This window comes from Danio aesculapii, chromosome 9 (genome assembly GCF_903798145.1).
Source record: "Danio aesculapii chromosome 9, fDanAes4.1, whole genome shotgun sequence".
Lineage (NCBI taxonomy): Eukaryota > Metazoa > Chordata > Actinopteri > Cypriniformes > Danionidae > Danio > Danio aesculapii.
Window position 1 is genome coordinate 3,267,189 of NC_079443.1, and position 22,503 is coordinate 3,289,691.

At 40.6% G+C, this 22,503-nt stretch overlaps 1 protein-coding gene across 1 annotated transcript in view; it reads right to left on the bottom strand.

Annotated features, from left to right (window-relative positions):
• rapgef4a (Rap guanine nucleotide exchange factor 4a) overlaps window positions 1-22,503 on the bottom strand; it is a 104,713-nt gene that overhangs the window by 17,296 nt on the left and 64,914 nt on the right. Inside the window, exons 7-18 of the mRNA XM_056464672.1 lie at window positions 18,900-18,950; window positions 18,449-18,555; window positions 17,522-17,643; window positions 17,094-17,277; window positions 16,880-16,964; window positions 15,635-15,695; window positions 14,175-14,251; window positions 10,367-10,513; window positions 5,773-5,870; window positions 3,626-3,711; window positions 1,332-1,410; window positions 571-721 (exon numbers count right to left, since the gene is read on the bottom strand). Coding sequence (XP_056320647.1) covers window positions 571-721; window positions 1,332-1,410; window positions 3,626-3,711; window positions 5,773-5,870; window positions 10,367-10,513; window positions 14,175-14,251; window positions 15,635-15,695; window positions 16,880-16,964; window positions 17,094-17,277; window positions 17,522-17,643; window positions 18,449-18,555; window positions 18,900-18,950 — 1,248 coding nt within the window. The remainder of the gene's footprint in view (window positions 1-570; window positions 722-1,331; window positions 1,411-3,625; window positions 3,712-5,772; window positions 5,871-10,366; window positions 10,514-14,174; window positions 14,252-15,634; window positions 15,696-16,879; window positions 16,965-17,093; window positions 17,278-17,521; window positions 17,644-18,448; window positions 18,556-18,899; window positions 18,951-22,503) is intronic.

Consider the following 22,503-nt stretch of genomic DNA (forward strand, 5'->3'; position numbering starts at 1 on the left):
CACCCACTTTCCTAAACCCAACCGACAGTGTTTTCAAAAGCAATGCAGAAAAAGAAAAGCCCTCATGGCAGCCTGATTTTTACCGCATTTTCAGATTTTACCACATTCTCACCCTGTTATTTACTTGTTTATTTTTTTTTTTGGCTTTTGTTTTTGTCTTACCTGCTTTCTGAAACCGTTCTTCGCCGGATTCAAACTCCGTCGTCACCATTGACTCCGCTTTGCATCCCAAATCTACTGGCATACGCGGCAAGCCACTGGACAAACTAGTAACAGCAGAAAAGCCGTCCATATGGAGGTAGGCAGTCAGCTGGTAAGCGCGAAAAGGAACATCATACCGCCCCGTGGCGTTCGTTTTAAAGATGAAATGCAGTCATACGCATATCTCTGGCTACATATTTTGCGATCTCCAGAAATGTAAAATATTAGTGAATGAGCCTGTGCTGAATATTGTACCATTTCTGTAAATTTGGACCTGAAGAGTATTTCACACGTCACACCTTAACAAACAGATAAAGTGTTAGCGAAAATTGGAACTACTAAAAACATGTCTGAAGAGAGAAAGCGGACCTGAATGAAGCTGAAGGAGCTGTCCTCCTCCTGCAGGTGATCCGTGTTGATGGAGGCCCACTGTAACACCAGACGCACCACCCTGCGCTTGTTATTGAGAGTGTAATCCATCCGCTCCTGTTCACTGCCCTGGGACGCCTGAGCGTGATAAGTGCACGAGCGCTAAGGACTTCAAACACAAGTGCAAACTAGGGGTTCAGTGACTCTTAATCAGTAGAGACTTAATTAATAAGACAATTCGCTCAGCAATATTTGTTTTGGATTGTCTACAGAACAAACCACTGTAATAAAATGACTTGCCTAATTACCCTAACTTGCCTATTTAAGCCACTTTAAGCTGAATACTAGTCTCTTGAAAAATATTTAGTCAAATATGGCAAAGATAAAATAAATCAGTAATTACAAATGAGTTAATAAAACTATTATGTTTAAAAATGTCCTGAACAGGGGCGTAGCAACTGGGGGGATCCACCCCCCTCACTTTTAGAGAAAGACCATTTAGAAACAGGTGATTAATAATTATATGATCTCATACAGCCCCCCCCCCCCCTCTTTTAAAATGTCCGCTACGCCCCTGATGCTGAAACAAATTTTCTTTCCATTAAACAGAAATCGGTGGGGAAATATACAGGGGGGCTAATAATTCTGACCTTAACTGTATATCTTTGATGGCCAAAGGTTAAATAAACAAACTCTTTTCTTTCTGGAGACCTGATGTGGTGTTTTTGTGGAAGAAGTAGGGGTTTATTGAAGAAGGATATTGGGTCATGAGCAGTGGACACAGCTGACTGTTTGGGACAAAAACACAGTGCATGAGCAGAAAGTCATCCAGAGCAGGATCTACAGAGAAAAAGAAAAGACTAGTTGTAACATGAAGCATTTAAATGTAATTTTTAAAGGGCACCTATGATGAAAATCATCTTTTGTAAGCTGTTTGGACCGGAGTGTGTGTAGGTATAGTGAGTTCACGGTCATATTGGAGTGATGGAAACACAAGTCTCTTTTTTTTAAATTTCCTGACGTTGAAATGAAATAGGATTCAAATCCTAGTGATTTTGAGGCCCAACGCAATGTGCTGTAGGAGTGTGGTTTTCCTTGCAGACCAAATTGATTGACAAGTGTTTTATCCCGATTATTGTTTCTCATAATCATGGAGGCCAAAATCGAAACCGAATTTTGATTAATTGCACACCCTTGGTTAATAGTATTACAGTGAACTGGTAGCAAACTTGACTTTGTGCACGTGTAGGTTACTAATGGTTGATTATTTTTATTTTGCAGTTGATTAAATTATTGGTAGGCACATTTTAGTAAGTGGTGGATATTGGTGGGGACAAGTCCCCTCCGTCCATGCCAATTCTACGTCCTTGATTAAACCGTACGTAATTCTCTGTGATCAGCTGCACCCAAATAATTAATTTTATAAGTTTAAAACATTTTTAAAACAGAGCATGTTTGTGATAAAGAGAGTAAAATTGCTGTAATTCTTAACCGCCATTATCACCGCGGCCACATGGTGTCAGTAAATGCGCATACTGTGTGTGTATGTGCGTGTGTACTGCAAACGCCATTTGTGTGAGTCTCAACCTTTCAGAAAGGCTCCACCAGAAACACATCAAATAAACCTACTTGGTATTTTTGACTAATGAGCTGTATTTCAGCTTCATCCGAGTCTGTCTCTTTCACTGACTGCTGTTTATAATGCATGATGAGAAGCAGACACGCATGTGGGAACAGTGGGCGGGGAGAATCAGCTCATTTGCATTTAAAGCCATAGCCAACAAAAACACAATCCAGGCTCATTCTGAAAACGTAGTCCCGTGGACGTTTCTGGAGACCGTGAAATACGTAGCTGGGGGTACGTACGGCTGCATTTCATTTTTTTAAGCGAATGCTGTGGGGCGGTGTGACGCTGTTCCTTTCGGCGCTTGCCGGCCGGTCGCTCGCCTCCATGTGGAGGGCTTTCCCACTACAAACAGTTTGTCCGGTTAGCTCTTAGTGTACATTGGCGGACTCGAGGCGCAGAGAGGGGCTGACCACAACGACGACCAGGTTAGAGTCCGGGGAAGAGCGGTTCCAGAAATCAGGTAAGAAAACAAACACAAAATCCCAAAAATAAAGCGAACAGGTTCATCACAGGGTGAGAATGTGATCAATATCCGACAACGTGGTAAAAATTAGACGAGGGCTTTTCTTTTTCTGGACGGCTTTTGTGAATCGTCGTTGGTTGGGTTTAGGGACGGAGGAGGGTGGGTCAGCTGATCGCACGGTCGCATGGTCAATCATTCTGTCATCCAGGCAGACAGGTGGAAGGTCATTCGACAGCGGCCTCTGGCGGGTTTACGTGAGAACGGCGCGGATGCGAAAAGCGTGCACAGCGGATACGGGAAAAACAAAAACTGCAAAAATACGTACCTCCCGGGACGTATTTCGTGGTATCCAGAAACATCAACGGGACTACGTTTTCAGAATGAGCCTGGGTTGCAAAAACAGCTACACTGTACTCAGACACCAACACGGGCATATTGTGTGAGCTATAATAAATAATCTGATGGGTATTTTGGGCTGAAACATTACAGACACATTCTGGAGACACCAAAGGTTTGTCTTAAATCTTGTAAAAGGGATAAAATAGGTGCCCTTTAATATTTTTAGTTAGTCTGATTAATGTGGGTTGAGATGAAAAGTTCATTTGATTCAACAAAATTTTTTAAGGAAACGAGTCTTTTATTTATAGCGCAGCGACAAACTTTTACAGTGTAAACAAATGAATAAACAAACAAACATGCAATGTTAACAGCATTTAGCCAGTTCACTACACTAAAACCCCTTGATGTCTTATTTTTTTAGTTGAATAAAATCCACTTTTCTAGTCATCTCAACTTATATCAATCAAACTGACTTAAAATATTAAGTTAAACTATGCATAACTTAAAAAATGCAGTTGAAACCTGATTGATCTATTAAATAAGTTCAAGTAACATAAAAGCATTCGTAGTCATTTCATTTATTCACAGTGTATTCACATGATATTTTATACTGGATGTACACATACCTGACTCTGTGAACTGGCAATCAAGTTTCATGGTCTCCAGAAGGTGTTCCAGAATCTTCTCTGGAGTTCCTGACATCACAGTGTACCTATAAGACAGTCCAAGATCACACTTTTATATGTAGTTTGAGGTTGTTGATATTCACATCAGCTTACACATATACTATAGTTGTCTTCAAGAGGCCACATGATGCTATTTGGTTGTTATTTTGTTTATTGGGTGAAAAAGTATAGTTCAATAAGCTTTATTAGTCTTTGGAATAGTTGATTCTGATTGGTCGTGACATTCCAAGGTATGTTATTCTCAGATTTCACAACTGCTGAAACTAATAAGACAGGCTCATCTGGGTCTTTGAGTCATCTTGACCATTAGTTCAGGGCCTCCCAAACTGTGGCCCAAAATGAAATTGTCAATTGAAGTCATTAGATTTTTGGAAATAACCACAAGCAATCCCCCCTCCTCATTGTCCTGAGACCCATACTTTGGGATTCACATTCCATTCCACTTCAGTGTAATTATACACCAAAAACTTTCTTAAGGCTGATTTATACTTCTGCATCAAGCGCACGTATATGGTCTGGCGCAGCCTTCGCATGGTAGCATATTCCTCGCTATGGCACCTCTCGACACGCACCTCTCAAAAAATACACATCACAGCGACGTGTAGCGCAGACTCTGTGATTGGTCGGCTTGGTAGCGGTAACGAGTGTGGGCAGTGCTGAGAGCTGTGAGCCCGTTTGAGCATCTGGGGATCGTTGGTCTATGGAGGATGAGGGAGCTCTCAGATTTCATCTAAAATATCTTCATTTGTGTTGCAAAGATGAACAAAGGTCTTAGGGGATTGAAAAGACATGAGGGCGAGTAAATAATGAGAGAACTTTTCTTTTTAGGTTACTTTTCCTTTAGGTTAGTGGTCCCCAAACTTTTTATCACCGCAGAACAGTCAACACTTGACAATTTTACCACGGCCCGGGTGGGTTGCTAGGTGACCATCAACCGTTTTCTTATAGGCTGAAATCTGACAAAACATTACCGCAGCTCTGATACAAGTTTTATTCATGGAGAAAACTAAAAAGCCCTGCAGTGTTTGGCTGTTCTGTGTTTGTCTTAGATAATTAGTCTACCCAAATGTGTATATCCCATACAAAGTATGAAGCTGATCAGTTCCTGTCACGTGACACGCAGTGTGTTTGTAGCATTCAGAAAAGATGAGATGTTTTCAACTGCGTGCGCCTGGAAGCCGTGAGACCCGCGCCTCCATTGGAAATAACGAACTTGCGCATGGAAAAAACACGACATGTGAACCGCCCCTAAAGCCACCGTCATTTGTGATCTCCAGTAGTTGATCTTCTTCTTCCACAGACATGCTGGAGTCACCTGATTTGTTGGGTTGCAGATCCATTCCTTTGGCAATTCGTAGGTCCTTCACTGTCTTTTCCCCTTCTGAAACTTTCCAAAGACGTCTGTTTCTTACTTATTTTGCTAGCTTTTGGGTTAGATTTTGGTGCCCAAGTTACCGACATGTAACTGAGAGCATACGCTCATTTTCCAAAATAATTTTTTTTCAAAATAAATGATCGTTCTGACTCAGATAACAGACAAAATATAAATACTTAATGATTTCTTGTGTAGCCTAGTACCAATTGATCCAATTGATTCAGTACTACTGCTTATAAAGATTATAAAGTTTCCCACAACAGGGATTCACTTGGGGGTTAACATTGAGTGTGACCTGTCAATAATATATCCATCAATCCATCCAAACCCAGATACTACTCCGATGAATTTGAAATATTAGCATAACGGCACTCAGAGAAAATAAGCTTATAGTTCAGTGAATATTGTAGTCAATTCATAGAGACAGAATAAAACTTACCACTGTAAAATGTTCAAAAGATGACCTGCTTGTGTTACATTTTGACACACGCTTGAGGTGTTTGGCCAATCACAGCACACTGGCTTAGTGGAGTAATTCATTCATTTTTTTGAGGGAACTAACCCTTTAGTTCAAAGTTCGGGCTTTGTTTGAATGTATGTGACCAATAAAATTTTAATTTAAAGATTTTAAAACTATGTACAAACATTAAAGTTAATGTTAATCAAATGTAAACAAATACAATGACATCTTGTCAGATGAAAATGACTGTACTTGAGAGGAGAAGAACTGGAGCTCCTGTTGTTAGCTTTCTCCAAAACCAGCACGTCCTCCTCATGTTCCTTCAGACGGACAGTGTTTGCCTCCACATCCTGTACACACACACACACACACACGCACACACACACGCACACACACACACACACACACACACACACCCACACACACACACACACACACACACACACACACACACACACACACACACACACACACACACACGCACACGCACACGCACACGCACACGCACACACAGTAAAATTGCAGGGTACCACACAAGTCATTCATGTTGTCCCAAACACAAATCAATTAAGTTAATGTAACAAACTAAAGTGGATTGAACATTAAACAATTAAGTCCTAAAACACTCAAGAATTGTACTGTTTCAGCTCATTTTAATTAAGTAGTTTGGACAAACAGCAAAACATCATTGTTTTGAGCGCATGAATCGCAGTATATGGATGAGATTTGGTGGGCTATTTACATAAAAGAAAGTAAGGAGAGTGGACAGAAGTGATGTGCTCAGCTGACTGTGGATTAGCATTGTTGTGTCAGTGTTAGATGTCAGCAATTTAACAGCACTGAACTGAAATCTCACACACAGATCAGCTATGAATGGAATCAAACCCACGTCTCTCCATCTGCATTTACACTACAAATTGTAATCAATTCAGTTTTTGTGACTGTATCCGAGGGGTTTTCTTCTGACGACCTGCTTATGCCATGTTTGCACTTAGCCTACATTGTGCATGCGATAACCCGGAAAAAAATATCAGCCTTTCTCGTTCTCTCTCTCACTCCCTCTCGTTAGCATGCTTGGCTTAAATGCATTAATTGTGCTGCATGACAATATAAAACCGTTTTTTGTCCTTCTATATGAGATTAAAGGTTTGGGAAGGAAAGCGTCTAGAGTTGATATCATTCACTATCTGCTTAGGCTCCTTGCTGAAAAATACAGCTTAAACCAGCCTAGGCTGATTAGCTGGTTTTAGCTGGTTGACCAGCCTGGTTTAAGAGGGGTTATGACCATTTCCAGGCTGGTTTTCCAGCTATTTCCAGCCTGGTCTTAGCTGGTCAGGCTGGGAAATGACCAGCTTAAACCAGCTTGACCAGCCTAGCCAGGCTGTTAGCCCAGCCAAAACCAGCTATGTCCAGGCTAGTCAAGCTGGTTATAGCTGGATTTAGCTGGTAATTTTCCAGCCTGACCAGCTAAGACCAGGCTGGAAATGGCCAAAACCCCTCTAAAAGCAGGCTGGTCAACCAGCGAAAACCAGCCAACCAGCCTAGGCTGGTTAAAGCTGTATTTTTCAGCAGGGCTACACTGCAGACACGAGGGCACCTATCCATTCATATCGAATCAATTTCTACATATGATTAAGGCCTGAAACTGATTTGGGTAAATAGAAATTTCCTGCTTTAACATACATGGGCCGTTTCCCATCTGCGCCACACGGGAGGGGAAAAAAATCGCTTGAAACATGCCAATAATATGTTGTGTTGTTGTAATTACGCTTCATGACCATTAGAGGGAGCCGCTAATTCATGTTTTGAATGTTTGACTTTCCATCATATTTTGCCTGTTTGGCTTTATGTTTATAGCTACTCTTTTACATTAAATTGATGGTTCAACCAAAAAATAAAAAACATTCATTTACTCTCCCTCAAGTTGTTCCAAATGAGTTTAGTTTAATTCTGTTGAACACCAAAAGCAGCTTTTGAAGATTGTTAGAAACCTGTAACCATTGATTACTGAACAAAACACTATTGAAGTCAAGGATTTCCAGCTTTCTCAGAGAATGTTTGTGATGGGTGAAGGGGTGAGTAAATGAGGACAGAATTTTCTGTTTTGGGTGAACTGTCCTATTAACACTTCACAGCCTCCATTAGTTCACACTGCGCTTTAAAAAATAGTAACCTCAACCTGACAGGATCTAAATGATTGCTTTGTTCATGCAGATTACCACTGTATACAGTGTAGTAAATGGATTATATTAATCAACAACGAACAAATATGATGTACTTGCACTGTTAATTTGTTATATTATGTCAATTTATTTTTTACTAATGCAGTAATCTAAATAAATGATCAAATTAAAGTGCTAAAAGGTTAAATAATAAATAAGGTTAACTTTATAGCTGTTATTTATGGTCATTTCATTCTTTCATTTTCCTTCAGCTTAGTCCCTTTATTAGTCAGGGGTCGCCACAAGAGAATTAACTGCCAACTATTAAAGCATATGTTTTACACAGCGTCTGCCCTTCCAGTTGCAACCCGATACTGGGAAACACCAATACACTCTCATTGACACTCATACACTACGGCCAATTTAGTTCATCAATTCACCCATCACCTGCATGTTTCCCTCACAGTCCAAACACATGCGCTATAGGTGACTTGAATAAACTAAATTGGTGGTAGTGTATGAGTGTGAATGAGTGTGTATGGGTGTTTCCCAGTGCTGGGTTGCAGTTGGAAGGGCATCCACTGTGTAAAACTATGTTGGATAAGTTGGCGGTTCATTCCACTGTGGTGACCCCTGATTGATAAAGGGACTAAGCCGAAGGAAAATGATTGAATGATATGAACGGTATGATAAAACTATATAAAATATTCTATGATAAACAACTAACTGATAGAATATTTCCTACAAACTAATGGCAACATTTTTGCATAACTAGAGGATCATAAACAATATTTCCACATGAACTGACCCTCTAAAATGACCATCAATCAGGCCCGGATTAAGAATTCAAAGGCCACTGGGCACAATGTCTTGTAAGCCCCCTACCTAGACGGACCCCTATTGTTGAATTAAAAAATAAGATTAATATTCATTCATTCATTTTCTTTTCAGCTTAGTCCCTTTATTAATACAGGGTCGCCACAGCGGAATGAACCGCCAACTTATCCAGCACGTTTTATGCAGCGGATGCCCTTCCAGCAGCAACCCATCTCTGGGAAACATCCACACACACACTCACTCATGCTCATACACTACGAACAATTTAGCTTACCCAATTCACCTATACCGCATGTCTTTGGACTGTGGGGAAAACCAGAGCACCCAGAGGAAACCCACGCGAACGTAGGGAGAACATGCAAACTCCACACAACTGACCCAGCCGAGGCTCGAACCAGCGTCCTTCTTGCTGTAAAGAGACAGCACTACCTACTGCGCCACTGCGTCGCCCAAGATTAATATAATATTTTTAAAATAAAATTCATCTATACTGTATTGCCCGCATTTTTTAAATAAATGATATACAGTACACATATTTCTAGTCTACAAAGATTTAACTTATTTTAAAAAGCATTTAAAGCACACTTTAAAGAAAATATACAAATACAACTAGTGAAAATTAACAGATTTTAATATTCTCGTTCAAGTTCACTGAAGCAGTACTAAAAACATATATTTATAGGTATTTTAATGTATAACTTCTACAAACTTATAACGCACATGATTTAGATGTAACACCTCTCCAATTCAGATCTATGAATCTGAGTCCTCCATAATACACAAACTTATTAGTGAGTCCTACTTGTCTTCCTCGAGATGAAGAGTAGGTCAAATCTGATATGTAGTGGGGGAAAAAAGAAGAAGGTGTTTATCAGATGCTGGATTTAAACCGGGTTCATGATCAATCTCATCAAAACATGTTGCTTTACGAGCTACGCCACTCACGCTGCTGTTAGTTGCACTCTTTAGTTATGTTGTCTCTGTCAATCAAACGGTGATGGGCGGGAATCGTTTAACTAGCTTATTCCAGTGAGGTGCACTATTTGCACTTAGCCTGAATAGACACTCCAAAATCTGTATATTTTCCCCCCTCACAGGGGCCCCAAGTGCGCACAGGCCCCTGGGCCTGTGCCCATACTGCCCATTAGTTAATCTGGCCCTGCCATCAATGGTTTTACCTAGTCAGAATCTTATTTTTCGGCTGTGTGTTATCTTAAAGTGAAGTTTATTTATAAACTAATTTCAAGAGGATCACATGCTTTTTCTCGCATTATTCAATTTATGATTCACCAATCAGACGATCCCTAAACCACTATAAATACACTAAGTTCCATATTACAGCCATCTTTGTTTTGAAGAATCCCCCCTTCCACTCCTCCTCCTTTCCTAGATGGGTTGCACGGTGGCCCAATGGTTAGTACTGTTGCCTCACAGCAAGAACGTCTCTGGTTCTAGTCCTTACCAAGCCAGCCGACATTTCTATGTGGAGTTTACACATTCTTCCCGTGCTCACATGGGTTTTCCCGGCATTCCCCGGTTTCCTCCCACTATCCCAAAACATGACACTTAAGTTAATTGACTAATTCAAATCGGCACCATAGACATGCTCCTAGTAAGTAGTTATCTCTTAAGAGCAATCACTATCTGTTCATTAGCTACTACAGCAGGGGAGTTCTCCAGATCTATCTGAGCTTAAACTCCCCTCTCGCCTTGCAAACGGGAGGGAGCCCCAGGCTCGAGGATCTGATGAGCTCAGGGCTCTCTCCTGGGACAGCTAAGTGTGAACTCTTAAAAGTGTAGTGTGTCTTTGTTGTCGAGTGTATTTGTGACTGATGTTGTGTTCTGACCCTGAGGATTCTGTTGAAGTCTTCTTTATCCACCCTGAGGAAGTGGCAGAAGTCTTCTCTCAGCACGATGGAGGCGGCCCGAGGAGCGTCATTCACCAGAGCCAGCTTCCCGAAATCATCACCCTCATGTAGAGTACACACGACCCCCTGAACACACACAACACAACACACTGCAATCAATACTACTGAACACGCTGAATCCACACACACTGACATACTCTCAAACATATTCAAACACACACAAACAAACATACACTCAAACACACTAACACATGCACACATACAAACACATACACATGCTCACACATATAACAGCCTGTATTTTATTGCAGACAATACAACAAACATTATTTAATGTGTTCCTCGTGATTCGTAATGTTTTATTTCAAAGTAAACTCGTACTCCAATTTTGGTTCTTGCAACACAGTTAAAAAAATTGGCACAGTAAAGCATTCACCACTTTGTAATGTTGCCATTCCCTTTCACAACACTTTTTAGGGACTGAAGAAACCAAGTGATGGAGTGTTTCAGGTGTCATTTTGTCCTATTCTTCTTGTAAGTCTTAAGGTGGGACACAATACGGGGTCTTCGCTGTTGCATCTTGCACTTCAAAATGCTCTACACATTCTCTATTGGAGACAGGTCGGGACTGCAGGCAGGCCAGTCAAGTACCTAGATCATCTTCCTCCACAGCAAGGACGTTGTAATGTGGTTTTGCATTGTCTTGTTGAAATTTGCACGGGTGTCCCTGGAAAAGAAGGCAGCATATTGTGCTCCAAAATCTCTATGTGCTGTTCAGCATTAATGGCGCATCACTGAAGTGCAGATTACCTTTGCCAAGGGCACTGATACAACCCCTCATGACAGACCCTGGCTTTTGGACTTGTTGCTGGTAACAGTCTGGATGATCCTTTTCTTCTCTGACCTGGATCACATGGCGTCCATTTCTCTCAAAACATACCTGAAATACTGGTTCATCTGACCACAGTACAGGTTTCCACTGTGCGATGGTCTATCCCAGATGCTTATGATCCTAAAGAAGTCGACGTTGCTTCTGGACACTGTTAACATAGGGCTTCCATTTGCCATAGTGCAGTTTTCACTGGCACTGTACCTATGTCACAGTTTAGTATTTATTTATTCTTATTCTTCTTAATATAATAATAATTATTATTATTGTTGTTGTGTCGTTTTGGAGTTTGATATTAATTGATTTTTCTTTTCTTTGAGGCTAACTCCGCCTTGCACCTGCTGCTAATTTGCATTGTCGGCTTTATAAGCAGAAGCTGAGTGTGCGTCTGGGTGGCTCTTTGTTTTCCAGAGCGTGTCTGACTGATCCTTTCGATCTTGAAAGCGTGACCCGTACTTGCTGAGAATCTCTATGTATCTTATTGTCCTGATGAAGGTCTGAGAATTCTGTGCGCGTCTTGTGCAACCGCTGCTAAGGAGCCATGCTGGTGTTGTTGCCGTTTATTCAATTCTTTGTTGATCTATGTCTTGTAAATGTTTTTGTATGTTTGTTTGTTTAATTAATTATTTTGATCGAGTAATACTGTTTAATTAATTATCTATATTTCTGTTGCCACTTTATTTTGATAGACACGTTTTTGGTCTCTAAATAAATAGAGAATGGTACTTTTTGAGTTGGGTGTCCTTTTATGTTGCTAACCCTTTCCTAGACGAGCCTTAAAAAAATTGGGTTCGTAACAAACTATGTATTGTGGTGCTTGACAAAGGTTTGCCGAAGTAGTCCTGAGCCCATGTGCTGATATGGCTCATAGATGAATGAGGATACTTGATGCAGCGCCCCCTGAGGGATCGGAGATCAATGTTGTTCAGCTTAGACTTGCGCCCTTGTCCTTTACACACTGTAATTCCTCCAGATTTCTTGCATCTTTTAATGATGTTCTGCACTGTTGAAGGAGAAATCTCCAAATGTCTTCCTCTCTTTATTTGAGGAACATTGTTTTTAAACATCTTAATCATTTTCTCACGTATTTATTGGCAAACTGGTGATCCTCAGCCCATCTTTGCTCCTAAAGGACTAGAGCTTACTTGCATGCTGCTTTTATTCCAAATCATAATTACAATCACCTGTTGACATCACCTGTTTCAAATCACATCATTATTAAACCCGTTTACCTGATTACTGCCCTAAACTGCTCCTGCCCCAACTTTTTTGGTGTGTGTTGCAGGTCTGAATGACAGGAAAGGATGTATATTTACAAATTAATTAAGTTGACCAGACAAAATATGAAATATTTTGTGCTCATAATATGGGTCTGCAATGAAATACAAATCAAAGTCAATTTAGAAATCACTACTTTCTTTTTTAATTTGCGTTTTACATACTCTCTCACCTTGATCTGATTAGGGATTGTACACACAAACACAAACATACTCTAAGGGTGCTTTCACATCTGTGGTTCAGTTCATTTGGTCCAGACCAGGGACGACATGTGATGCATTGTAGCATTTTCTGCCATCTTTGGGTTGTTTTCACACCACACTGCTGGCTTTGGTCCGAACCAGTTGAAAAGAACCAAAATGCAGTCATGTGACAAAATCCACATCACTCATTGGCCAGATGTTTTTAAACATATTTCCTAAACTGCTTTTCGATTGGTCAGAATTAACATGTGGGAAAATGCCAATGGAACTCCCGCAAGTAAACAAACCGGCAGACACAAAATGTCGCTTTTGACTGCGGAGAGATGACTGCGCTGGCTGACTGTATCCCTGCTCATAGTATACTATACAGTTTGTATACATCCCTTTAGACAAACGATACATTTTGAGAATGAAGCACGGCTGCGGCTGGAAAACAATGTTTTGATTGCATTGCAAGCGGCGAAGGTGCATCACACGTCACTTTCTGGAGGAGGCGTGAATTAATTTAGCTAAACTGCGACATGGTCATCTTCCCGAAATATTACCAACGATCCATCAGGTAATGTTTTTCCCTCTCTCTCTCTGTTGGCAAAGAGCATAGAATCACCAAGAGGCGACACTCTAACGCGATTTGGGAAACAGCCACTAGGTGGCGCGGCGGCCATTTTGGAATGAAAATTCTAATAGAACAACAGCATATTTTAAGTCTGTAAAATAAACTATTAAAAGTGCTGATGATTGTGATAGTAAGTGTTGTATTGTCGTCTTTCAGGTTGTATCTCAGCTTTAATGCGCTTTTTAAATAAATAAATAAAAAAAACAAAGCAGCTGTTTGGCATTGTGACAGCAATGAGATCCAATGGATGGCTGATCGCTTTCACTCCAAAATGGCGGAATCCAGGGCTGTTGCTGGGAGCTGCTGTTGCGGTGGAACGTTCTATTGAGTGTCGCCTCTTGGTCATTCTAAGCTCTTTGCTGGTAAAGCAGTGTCAAACAAATATTTTTCCTACACGCCCCATAATGCACAGCGCATCGGCCTACGGCAGCTGGATTAGTCCAAAAGGCGCAGTACTTTTTGCGGTTGGGTCTGTTTTAGTTCGGATCAAATTCTCACCACAAACAAACCGCTCCAGGGTTCATTTGAAAGCGTACCAAAACCACCTCTTCAAGGAGGTCTCGGTCCGCTTTTTTGGTTGCTAAGTTCGATTGCTAAGTTCACACCTCCCCAAACGAACCGCACCAAGTGGGAAAACCAACTCTAGTGCGATTCAACCGAACTAAATAAGGCAGGTGTAAAAGCACCCTAACACACACACAGTCTGCGTGTACTGTAATTGGCTGGAGAGTGAGAATCTGCTCTCTATTATCATCGCACATTAAAGGCTCAGCTCTCTGAATGTTGAGTTTCCGCTCTGACCTTTCCATAGATGACCACATTGACGGAGCCCTTCAGGATGATGTACCAGGACGTCCCTTCTTCACCCTGATTGAACACTGCAGCACAACACATCCATATTTACGCTAATATCACACACTTCTCATTAGCATACTGGAAATAATAACAATCCTTGACTTTACTTCAAAACGTGAGTAAACTATGTGCGTAATTAAGGTTACAACAGGTTTACACAATTACGCAAGTTCTTTGTGTGTGCGAGTGTATGTTTGTGTTTGTGTGTGTGTGTGTGTGTGTGCGCATATGTGTTAGTGTGTGGAAGTGCATATATGTATGTGTTAGAGTATGTCTGAGTGAGTGTGTGTGCATGTTTGCGATAGTCTGTGTGTGTGCATGTGTTTGTAATTGAGCTTGAGTATGGTTGAGTTTGTGTGTGAGTGCATGTTTGCGATAGTCTGTGTGTGCGCGCGTGCGTGTGTTATTGAGTTTGACTATGGTTGAGTTTGTGTGTGTGAGTGCATGTTTGAGTTTGTGTGTACGTGTGTGTGTGTGTGAGTGCTTGTGTATGTTACTTTGAGTGTGTGTGTGTGTTTTCTCATATGAAGTACAATCGCACATATCTTCATACAGCAGTCATTTAAATCCAGCAGAGGCTCATTCTGAAAATGTACCCCGTATACATTTCTGGAGAGCGCCAAATACGTCGCAGGAGCTAAGTTTTTTGCAGTTTTTGTTTTCACGAATCCACCAGGGGCCGCTGTGTGCGCTTTTTCAGATCTCAAATTTCTCTTGCGAGTGCCATTCGCGCCTGTTGTTCTTGCGTAAATCCACCAGAGGCCGCTGTGTGCGCTTTTTCAGATCTCAAATTACTCTTGCGAGTGCCATTCGCACCTGTTGTTCTCGCGTAAATCCACCAGAGGCCGCTGTCGACTGACTGACTGACCAATCGATCGACTGACCCACCCTTTCCCTAAACCCAACCAACAGTGTTTTCAAAAGCATTCCAGAAGAAGAAATCTCACCTGATTTTTACCACGTTTTCAGATTTTACCACATTCTCACCCTGTTATTTACATGTTTATTTAATTTTTTGGCTTTTGTTTTTGTCTTTCTTGCTTTCTGGAACCGTTCTTCGCCGGACTCAAACCCCGTCGTGGTGGTCAACCTCTCTCTGCGCTTCAAGTCCGCTGACGTACATGGTGAGCCACTGGGTAAACTGGTAACAGCGGGAAAGCCATCCATATGAAACTAAGCTGGTAAGCACGATAAGGAATGGTGTCATACCGCCCCCTAGCGTTCGTTTTAAAGATAAAATGCAGCCATACAAAATGTTTACATAATTTTTGACTACATAAATCTCCAGAAATGTATATAGGGCTACGCTTTCAGAATGAGCCTGTGTTATATAACTCTGTTCAGTCCTGAACGCCTTCACTTTTTTTAACATCCGAAATTCATGGAATAATAATTTTGCCACTTACACACTGTGCCTGCTTTCGCATGCGACTCAAATATTAAAACGCCAGCGAGTTCCCTCTTCACCTGAGGACAAAACACAACAATAAGTGTCTCTATTAGAAAATGAACCAAATGTCAGCATGTAATTACACTGAGGAAGAACAACCCCCTTCATCAAAACAGCAGATCATATTTTAAACAAGCTTGCAATTCATGTATTAAAGGGGACCTATTATGCAAAATCACTTTTATAAGGGGTTTAAACACAGTTGTGTGTCAGCAGTGTGTAAATATAACCAGCCTCTAATGGTAAAAATGTATTGTAAAAAAATGTATGTATGATAATTCTCTATTGATTATTATTTCTGCAGAAACAGTCATCTGAGGAGGAAAGCCCCACTAGCGACTATCTCTCTCTCATTAGCATAGGACGTTAGTCTTGTTTTTGAATCTGCCACTATGCTGACACACAGGCATTTGTAGCTCCGCCCTCTTTAGAAAAGAGCACAATCTCATTTGAATTTAAAGTGACTTACTAGTTACAAATGAGGTACTGAGTAATAAAATGAAATAACACAAAGAAAATGAACACATGAAGAAAGGGAGGTGTAGAAAGACATGGAAAGCCCAGACAGCAGCTGAAATCTCTAAGTAGTTCTTCAGCAACCCTCTGCCCTTCTTCAGTGTAAATGAATATCAGCTGCTTTAGTCCAACATCTACATTAGCAGGAGGATGAAGATGAAACCAGGGTGGACATTTCAGCAAGACAATGATCCAAAACACAGGCAAGGAGACTCTCAGATGCTTTCAGAGAAAGAAAATTAAGCTGTAGAATGGCCCAGCCAATCACCCGACTTGACTCCAATAGAGAATACTAAATAAAGCTCAGATTTGATATACGAGACCCACAGAACCATCAAGATCTCTACACTCTGTTAAAGTCTGTGAGAAACTCACACCTGAGCAATGCATGTGACTTCATTCTCCATATTAGAGGCGTCCTTAAGCTGCCGTCACCAAAAAAGCCTTTTATATAAAGTATTAAACACATTACAGCACTTTCTCCTAGTGTCATTACATCATTATTACACATTATTTATGTTTGTATTGTTTGGGTTTTCACCAAAATCTGGTTCAATTCCATGTCAACAGCTCTTTTAGAAATATTATTCCCAGAAAAAAAAACATTATGTGTTCAACAATGATTTCCCCCACTGTAAATGGAGCCTTCTTTATGAAAACTTGTGGTGATATAATGCAGACTTACAGTGGTGGAGAGATGGGACAAGGCTTTAATGTGCAGCAGCTCCTCATAAATGATCTCCAGGTCATCGACTGTCCTCTGGCCGGGCCTGCGGCGAACAGGACAATGATGTCATCAGCTACGAACGACCGCACAGCTAATACTCCCATTTCCAAAACGTTTTGTGCGGCAAATATTAAAACTTCCAGGACATTTAAAAAAGGTCTCGGTTACGCACTGTTTACGCAGGATCATCCGCAGATGAGCATCAGGGCCGATCTGAGAGAGCAGCAGAAGTGTGTCCTGCAGCTCTTCGTCACTCTCCTTCTTGTCTTCCTCACTCGGCATTCCTGAATCCTCACTTTCGTCATCCAGAAAGCGATAAAACAGATATTTATCCTGGAATGTCAGCTCCTGGTCCACTGCAGCAGAACACATCAAGCAGAAAACAAACACACGTGATCGCAACTACACTGAATAAAAATGATTCATTGGATTTACTCAATTTCCTTAAGCTAAGTGTTTGCAGACAATCTATCTGGGCTGAATTTAAACACACAAATTAAGTTGAACATTACTTAATTTAATTTGTATAATTCGCACCCTGACTACAGTAGTGTACTCACCCCGAACCTTTGGTGTATGTTAGTGTATTGTGAGGTTTACCGTGGTTTAGTACTCCCTCCTCCAGCAGCACCTGCCACATCCCTACAGCCTGAACACGAGAGTGAACACATGATGTGTGCTGCAACAGCCAATCAACGAGCTCAGTGCCGATACAGCTCCGCCTACAACACACACGCACATGCAAGAACAACAGAGATAATCAGATGAGATGTTTTCAAGACAGGGCTGTGCCATTATAAACTAATTTAATACGCGGCTATCTGGAATACTTGATTCTGATGGGTCTGTCAGGTCATGGCAAAGTATGTTATTCACAGATAACCGCTGAAACTGACTTCAACTGTATCTGCTTGTTTGTTGTTTGATGTTTTTGACTGTTTGGCGCCATCTAGTGACTGAATAATGCGCAGGTTAGTGTATACTCCATCAGCCGTTTTTGTTTCTGTCAGCTTTGTGTTTTTGACTGTTTGGTGCCATCTTGTGACTGAATAATGCACAGGTTAGTGTATACTCCATCAGGTGTTTTCGTTTCTGTCAGCTTTGTGTTTTTGACTGTTTGGCACCATCTAGTGACTGAATAATGTACAGGTTAGTGTATACTCCATTCAGCCAGTTTCATTTCTGTCAGCTTTGTGTTTTTGACTGTTTGGCGCCATCTTGTGACTGAATAATGCGCAGGTTAGTGTATACTCCATCAGGTGTTTTCGTTTCTGTCAGCTTTGTGTTTTTGACTGTTTGGCGCCATCTAGTGACTGAATAATGTACAGGTTAGTGTATACTCCATTCAGCCAGTTTCATTTCTGTCAGCTTTGTGTTTTTGACTGTTTGGCGCCATCTTGTGTCTAAATAATGTGCAGGTTAGTGTATACTCCATCAGCTGTCTTCGTTTCTGTCAGCTTTGTGTTTTTGACTGTTTGGCGCCATCTTGTAACAAGAACATAAATGAAACCATTAGGCTGCACTCGCCTGAATGTCTTCAGGTGGTATTTCCTGTCTCTGATCACATGAGGCGCTCGAGATAAAATGATGTTTCGTAGCACTTTTCCTGCCCGAAGGATCTTCTCTGACGGCACCTGAGAGACAAATATACACTGCAAAAAAACACTGGGATCCACAAATATGACACATGACGGAATTAAGTTATTTATTTGTGTATATTTATTAGTTTTTACAAATTTAAGTGGACTGAACATGAAACAATTGAGTTGTCCCATATAAAAACCTCAAGAAGGGTGTTGTCTCAGCTCATTTTAAGTAAGTAGTTTAAAGAAACAACAAACGTCATTGTGTGAGCGTAGAGACATACAATCATAAAAATACAGAGCGAGACAGACGTTAAACACTCATAAAGTGTCAGAAATCATCACTGTGATTGACAGCTGTCAGACTCACAACAGGGCGAATGTAATGATGATACCTGAGGAATGGGTTTGGGATGAACTTTGGTGGGATTTTCAATGAATGATTTCTGGAAAACAAAAGTAGATGAGGCGGATGTGGGATTATTAGGTTTGTACTTCAGTCTTTTGTTAATCTTTATACAACACAAAACTGTGAAATCTGAATTCCTTTTAGTTTTCACACACATGGGTGCTCCGGTTTCCCCCACAGTTCAAACACATGCACTATAAGTGAATTGAATAAACTCGATTGGCCGTAGTGTGTGAATGAGTATGTGTGGAGGTTTCCCAGTAGTGGGTTGCAACTGAAAGGGCATCCGCTGCGTAAAACATATGTTGGATAAGTTGGCGGTTCATTCCGTTGTGTCAACCCCTGATGAAAAAAGGGAAGCTGAAAGAAAATGAATGAATGAATGAATGAAAAAAAAGATACAATACTCTTTGACCAGCATTAAGTCGTATTGTGTAAATCAATGTATTTTACAACTATTGTCCGTCTATTCTCTTCTCTTATTCTATAACCATTCATGTCATCCTGCAGTCTTCAGCAGCAGAAGGCTGATCTGGGAACAGCTTCTCTGCCCTGCTGTACTGAACTCAAGCCAGTGCAGCATTTATAACCAAAGCTTTTCCATTATTCATCACCATCCTCCCCCAGAATGAACATCTATAACAGCAGATGAGCACGTAATCAAACTCCCCACCGTGATTATTATTACACCGCATTAAAGTCCACATGAAATCAAATCTAACCATATTGATTTTGTTAGCACACATTGCTAGCTTTGTGGTGAGCAATTCATCCGCGCATGTCATTAGGAAAAAAAACAATAGTTAGCCCTTGTAATCTAAAACTGAAATCTGAAAATGCACTTCCTGTTTGTTTTCAGTTAAATTCTCAGATTAGGTCTGTCTGAGGTGTTGGGCGTGGCTAATATTGTATATAACAATATATAAAAGATAGTTTTTTCTGAGGAAACTGAGATGGTTTCAGGTTTGTTCCTCTATGATGACATTGTTTTGTAACAATTTATTGAATCTGTTTTATCTCTCTGCATTGTAGCTTGGTACGGTAATCTGAGTGTGTCAAACAAGAACAGGTTGAGTAGTCTGGTGAAGGTTTCAGGCAAGATCATTAGTTTTAACCAAACTGGTCCAACAGTGATTTACCATTTAAAGAGAGCTCAGGGTATCTTATGCACCCCGGATCACCCGTTGTACTCTGTGTTTCAGCTGTTGCCATCAGGACGTCGTTTTAGAGTTCCTATTTGCAGGACAAATAGAGTCAGAAATTCTTTTATAATGGTGGTCATTAAATGAGTCCAGGTGGAGGGAGATGCACCTTCAATATGATGTATTGGATGTTGTGGGGTAATATTTTATTAATGTGTACATGGAACTTCGCCTGTGTTACGGCACCTTGCTGCAATTTTATTTCCCTAAACGGGATAATAAAGTTGAGTCTGAGTCTGATATACCTAACCAAGGCTGTTTCTCAATATGCTGTACTTGCGTTCTTGTGTCGTCGAAGTACTGTTCCAATTTAAAGTTCACATCTTGCCAAGTACAGATAAAATTCCCGGATGTGTACTTGCTTCGCCCCCTTTGCCAAGGATGCTTTGAAAGGTGACTTGTGCGAACTTACAAAGCACAGGTATCCCAAAATGCATTGCAGCGTAACCAGCGAAAGCTAATGGCGCAAGGATAAAACCTGCACGGTTTTAAAAATACTCCTCTGTTGTGTCACAAATTAAAGATTTAAGAGTTTTCAGGCGAGAATGTAGTTGTTTTAAACTCGAATCTGCAGTTTATTTATAAAGAGAGCGCATCTTTGGCGATGTGGCTCAGCTTATGCAGATTCTGCCCCCCAGCCTGTGAGCGGGAGCTTCGTCATCACCTCCACTGCCAAGAGCAGCTTTAATCAGCCAGTCCATCACAGATGTACCGCTGGATCTCATCTCTCCATTGTAGTTAAAACATGATATTTAATCCATCTTGTGCTCTAACGCACAGTTTTTGCTCTTTTAAATCTATTATTTGTTCTCAGGTGTATTATTTTGGCAGTGTTATTTTGTTCGTTTTTTTATAATTGTCTTTAATGTAACCGTGTTGTACGAGGTTTGTCTTTGTTTACCAAATTGCTTAACGTTATCTATATTTCTTATTGTGTACGTCTTGTACTTTATATTTGTATAATGTCCATTGTAGTTTATTAAATCTGATTATGGAAGACATGAGTTTGTGTATAATAATTAGGGCCAGACAAAATCTGCAGATATTTTTAGCTATTTCTGCGCAGAATTTTGTAAAAAGTCTGTGGATTATGCGGAATGATTTTAGGAGTATCATCACTCAAAACTTAATTTATAAAATAAATAATAATACATTTTAAACTTGTATTTAATGTTTACAATGCAAATTTAATTCGATCCACTTATTTGGTAAACAAAAGCAAGTCTCTCATATAATATATCAACAAAAAGACTGAAAATATTACTTTACAAACTGTATTGTACATAAATCAGATGAACATTTTAATATTACTATTATTATATCACTATAATTTTAGTGAAATTAATAAAAAAACTCAATATATATATAAACTTACACACATATACACAAGTAAATAAACAGGCTGAATGATGGGCTAAAAATCAGTGGATTTCTGGGCGCGCAGATTCTGTGTGGGCCTAATAATAACCCATTTCACTTCACATTGATTCTTAAATCAAAAATATAGATTTGTAATATTAATATAATATTAATTATGAGGCCGTGCTTTATATAATTATTATTATTTTATCGTTAATGTACGGTGAAACTGATGAATCCATGATGAGGTAAGTGACGTTATAAAGTACACTGCCGTTCCATTTGAAGAAGCACCCGACTTGTGTCCTCGCGTCCTCGGTAGTTCCAAGTCTAAACTTGGCAAGTCTGAACTTTCAAGGACGCAAGTCTGAACCTTGCGTATTTTGTATTGAGAAACAGCCCACGCCTCTCCAACTGACAGTGCTATGAGAACAAACAGAAATGGTGAGGAGGAGGAGTCTGTTAGGTTGTAATACCTCTCCTCAATCCCTTTTCCCCAGCTTTCTGAATGACACGCCTACTTTACTTCATCCAATCAGCTCGCAGTTGAAAAAACAAGCCACGCCCACTATTTTCTCATTTAATATCCAGGAACTGCGTCACGATACGAACAACAAAAACGGTCGCATCTTCCGGTTTTACAAGGGCAAACCATTTTTTCTTCTAAATGCCATGCACAAGGGTGATGCAGTGGCAACGCAGTGGCACAGTAGGTAGTGCTGTCGCCTCACAGCAAGAAGGTCACTGGTTCAAGCCTCGGCTGGGTCAGTTGGCGTTTCTGTGTGGTTTGCATGTTGCCCCTGTGTTCGCGTAAGGGTTCCTGCGGGTGCTCCGTTTCCCCTACAGTCCAAAGACAGGTGAATTGGGTAGGCTAAATTGTCTGTAGTGTATGAGTGTGAGTGAGAGTGTATGGATGTTTCCCAGAGATGGGTTGCAGCTGGAAGGGCATCCGCTGCGTAAAACATGTGCTGGATGAGTTGGTGGTTCATTCCGCTGTGGCGATCCCGGATTAACAAAGGGACTAAGCCG